Source organism: Sinocyclocheilus rhinocerous, unplaced genomic scaffold (genome assembly GCF_001515625.1).
Source record: "Sinocyclocheilus rhinocerous isolate Xijiao unplaced genomic scaffold, SAMN03320098_v1.1 scaffold2966, whole genome shotgun sequence".
Lineage (NCBI taxonomy): Eukaryota > Metazoa > Chordata > Actinopteri > Cypriniformes > Cyprinidae > Sinocyclocheilus > Sinocyclocheilus rhinocerous.
Window position 1 is genome coordinate 177,670 of NW_015634018.1, and position 2,895 is coordinate 180,564.

Here is a 2,895-nt window from a genome sequence, read left to right on the forward strand (position 1 = left end):
TAAATTAAATCATAAATAATTAATAATAATAATAATAATAATAATATAAAAAATTATAAATATAGAATATTATGATATAATATATAATACTACTAACACACACATATATATATGCAAATTTAAGTCATTTAATTTATTAATAAAAAAAAAATTTTCAGCTTATATATATAGTATTAATAGATAATACTATGTAGTATGTAATATATCACAAAAAATACATAATAAAAAATACTAATAGAATATGGAGTATTATATAATGTATATTAATATATAATACACAGTACATCATGTCATAAAAATGTATAAATTATATTATTTAAAATATAACAATATATAATAAAATATAAAATGCATAATAAATGCACATTTAAATAATATACAGTTAATATTTTTCAGCAGTGCATTCATGAAAAAGCCTGGCAAAACATTTACAATTGTCATAATGTAAATATAAATGTCACAGTTCATGTCAAAGTTTTTTTCTTTTTTAAGGAAATTATTAAAGAACATATAACTTCTATTAACGTTAGTGGAACGTTATTTTACCAGAACGTTACTATTATAACAAAATAAATTAATTAATTAAAACAATGAAATGCATTTAAAAATGCTGATATTTTGCTACAATATTTTGTTACAATATGTTTACTGTGAAATATCTCGTATTTTCTGAATTATTTACGAGACACATATGGAGTAGGAACGGTGACAGTTTTGATGTTTTTTTGCACTCGGCAGCCAATAACTCAGCAGAAATCACAATGTTGCACGAACCATGTTTATCTCATTTTCTTTGACCTTGTTTGTATGTTTTTAGTGATGAATGTGTCTCAAAACGCCATAAAACCGACAGCTTTGGTCAGTTCTGGCCATAGTGAAGCTCTATTATAATTTCTTGAACTCAGAATTGGACTCAAGATGCACTACTGGTTTCTTTCCTCCAGTGGATATGTGGAGAGTTTCGTTAACCCCTGTCAGTCACACAGACGTGTAAACACACCCTCATTATTGGTGCTGATTAAGCTGTTATTTCCTCTTCCTGCAGGTCTGTGCTTACAGGTCAAACTTCAGCGCTGCCTGCCGTTCAAGCACAAGGTACGTCCTCATCATTAACTCTCTGGATTGTGTTTTTAGGAGAGCACACGGTCTCTGCCGTGGAGGGTTTAATGAGCTGATGAAAGCTCGAGCGACAGTCATTGTCCGGAGCACTTTCTGTTTCTCTCTGATGGCGTTTTCTCTCGCTTTATTCCCTTCCAGCTGGAGATCTACATAACGGAGGGAACGCACTCGACCGAGGAGGACAGTGAGTGTTAATTACAGCACTTTCTGCCGCTGGAGTGAGGCTCAGACGTTCTCCACTGAAGCTTGTTTTCAGGGTTTCTAAATGTGTCCGAGTGCAACCGTCATGCAACGCTGGAATTACTGCAAATAATATGCACACACAGTTACTGCAATTACATGCTTATTTTCACTATATAATTCATTAAAACATAAAACAAAAATGTAACCTTTACATAGACGAAGCTTTTCGTAGATTTTGACTAAGTATATTATTTATTTATTGCAGTCATTAAATTAAATTATATATATATATATATACACACACAATTAATACATCTATTTTTTATATTATTGTATTGTAAATAATCAAATATAATGATGGCAAATGATGCATAAAAATGAAATTAAATAGACATTAAAATTAAACAAACAATTATTTTACAGAATTTTCATCCAAAACTACTGGATGGATGTTTATCATCCTTTGACAAAACTGTTACAACCGTCAAAAGGGGAAAACTAATGCTTTGTTTAATTGTTCAGCTAGGTTTGATTACTAGTCACTGATGTTAATCTTTAAATATTCCTTGAGCATCTGCTTGATTTGGCACAGTTCAGTATGGAGAGGATGTCTGGAGATTGTCTGAGTGTGATGTTGTGTCTCTTGACTTGTCCTCTCACAGTTAACAAACAGATCAATGATAAGGAGCGCGTTGCGGCCGCTATGGAGAACCCCAGCCTGCGGGAGATGGTGGAGCAGTGCGTGACCGAACCGGACGACTGACAGACTGTCTGATGAAACCTCGCTAGACACGTGAAGACTGGCCTTCATGTCTTCATAACAGCAGGCCTTCTGGCCTTTCCGCCTGTCTTTGAGTTTGTTTGTTCTTCTGAGTTCGGCTCGTTGAAGAACTACATTCCTCAAGCTGAGAGACAAAACACAGCGACTTCCTGTTCAACTTCCTGTTCAACGAAGTTGTTCAACTTCCTGTTCAACGAAGTTGTTCAACTTCCTGTTCAATTTAGTTGTTCAACTTCCTGTTCAATGAAGTTGTTCAACTTCCTGTTCAATGAAGTTGTTCAACTTCCTGTTCAATGAAGTTGTTCAACTTCCTGTTCAATGAAATTGTTCAACTTCCTATTCAACTTCCTGTTCAACTAAGTTGTTCAACTTCCTGTTCAACTAAGTTGTTCAACTTCCTGTTCAACTAAGTTGTTCAACTTCCTGTTCAACTAAGTTGTTCAACTTCCTGTTCAACTAAGTTGTTCAACTTCCTGTTCAACTAAGTTGTTCAACTTCCTGTTCAATTAAGTTGTTCAACTTCCTGTTCAACGTCCTGTTCAACTAAGTTATTCAACTTCCTGTTCAACTAAGTTGTTCAACTTCCTGTTCAACTAAGGGTGCTTTCACTCTAGCACTTTTGGTGCGGACCCGGGTTCGATTGACGTCAGAGTTCAGTATTCAGTACTCTGGTGCGCACCCGCGAACCGTACCCGAGTCCGCTTAAAAAGGGTGGTCTGGGGTACGGTTCAAGTGAACTCTGGTACGGTTCGCTGCTGATGTGAACGCAATCGTACCAAATCACGGAAGTGAACCGCTATTAATGACGTATT

General features: G+C 35.1%; 1 protein-coding gene across 1 annotated transcript in view; it reads left to right on the top strand.

The window, feature by feature from the left end:
- Positions 1 to 2,412, top strand: part of ciao2a (cytosolic iron-sulfur assembly component 2A) — a 3,975-nt gene extending 1,563 nt beyond the window's left edge. The window contains exons 3-5 of the mRNA XM_016558961.1: positions 1,046 to 1,095; positions 1,258 to 1,303; positions 1,965 to 2,412. Of these exons, the coding sequence (XP_016414447.1) occupies positions 1,046 to 1,095; positions 1,258 to 1,303; positions 1,965 to 2,065 (197 nt within the window). The 3' untranslated portion in view covers positions 2,066 to 2,412. The remainder of the gene's footprint in view (positions 1 to 1,045; positions 1,096 to 1,257; positions 1,304 to 1,964) is intronic.
- Positions 2,413 to 2,895: the final 483 nt, after the last annotated feature.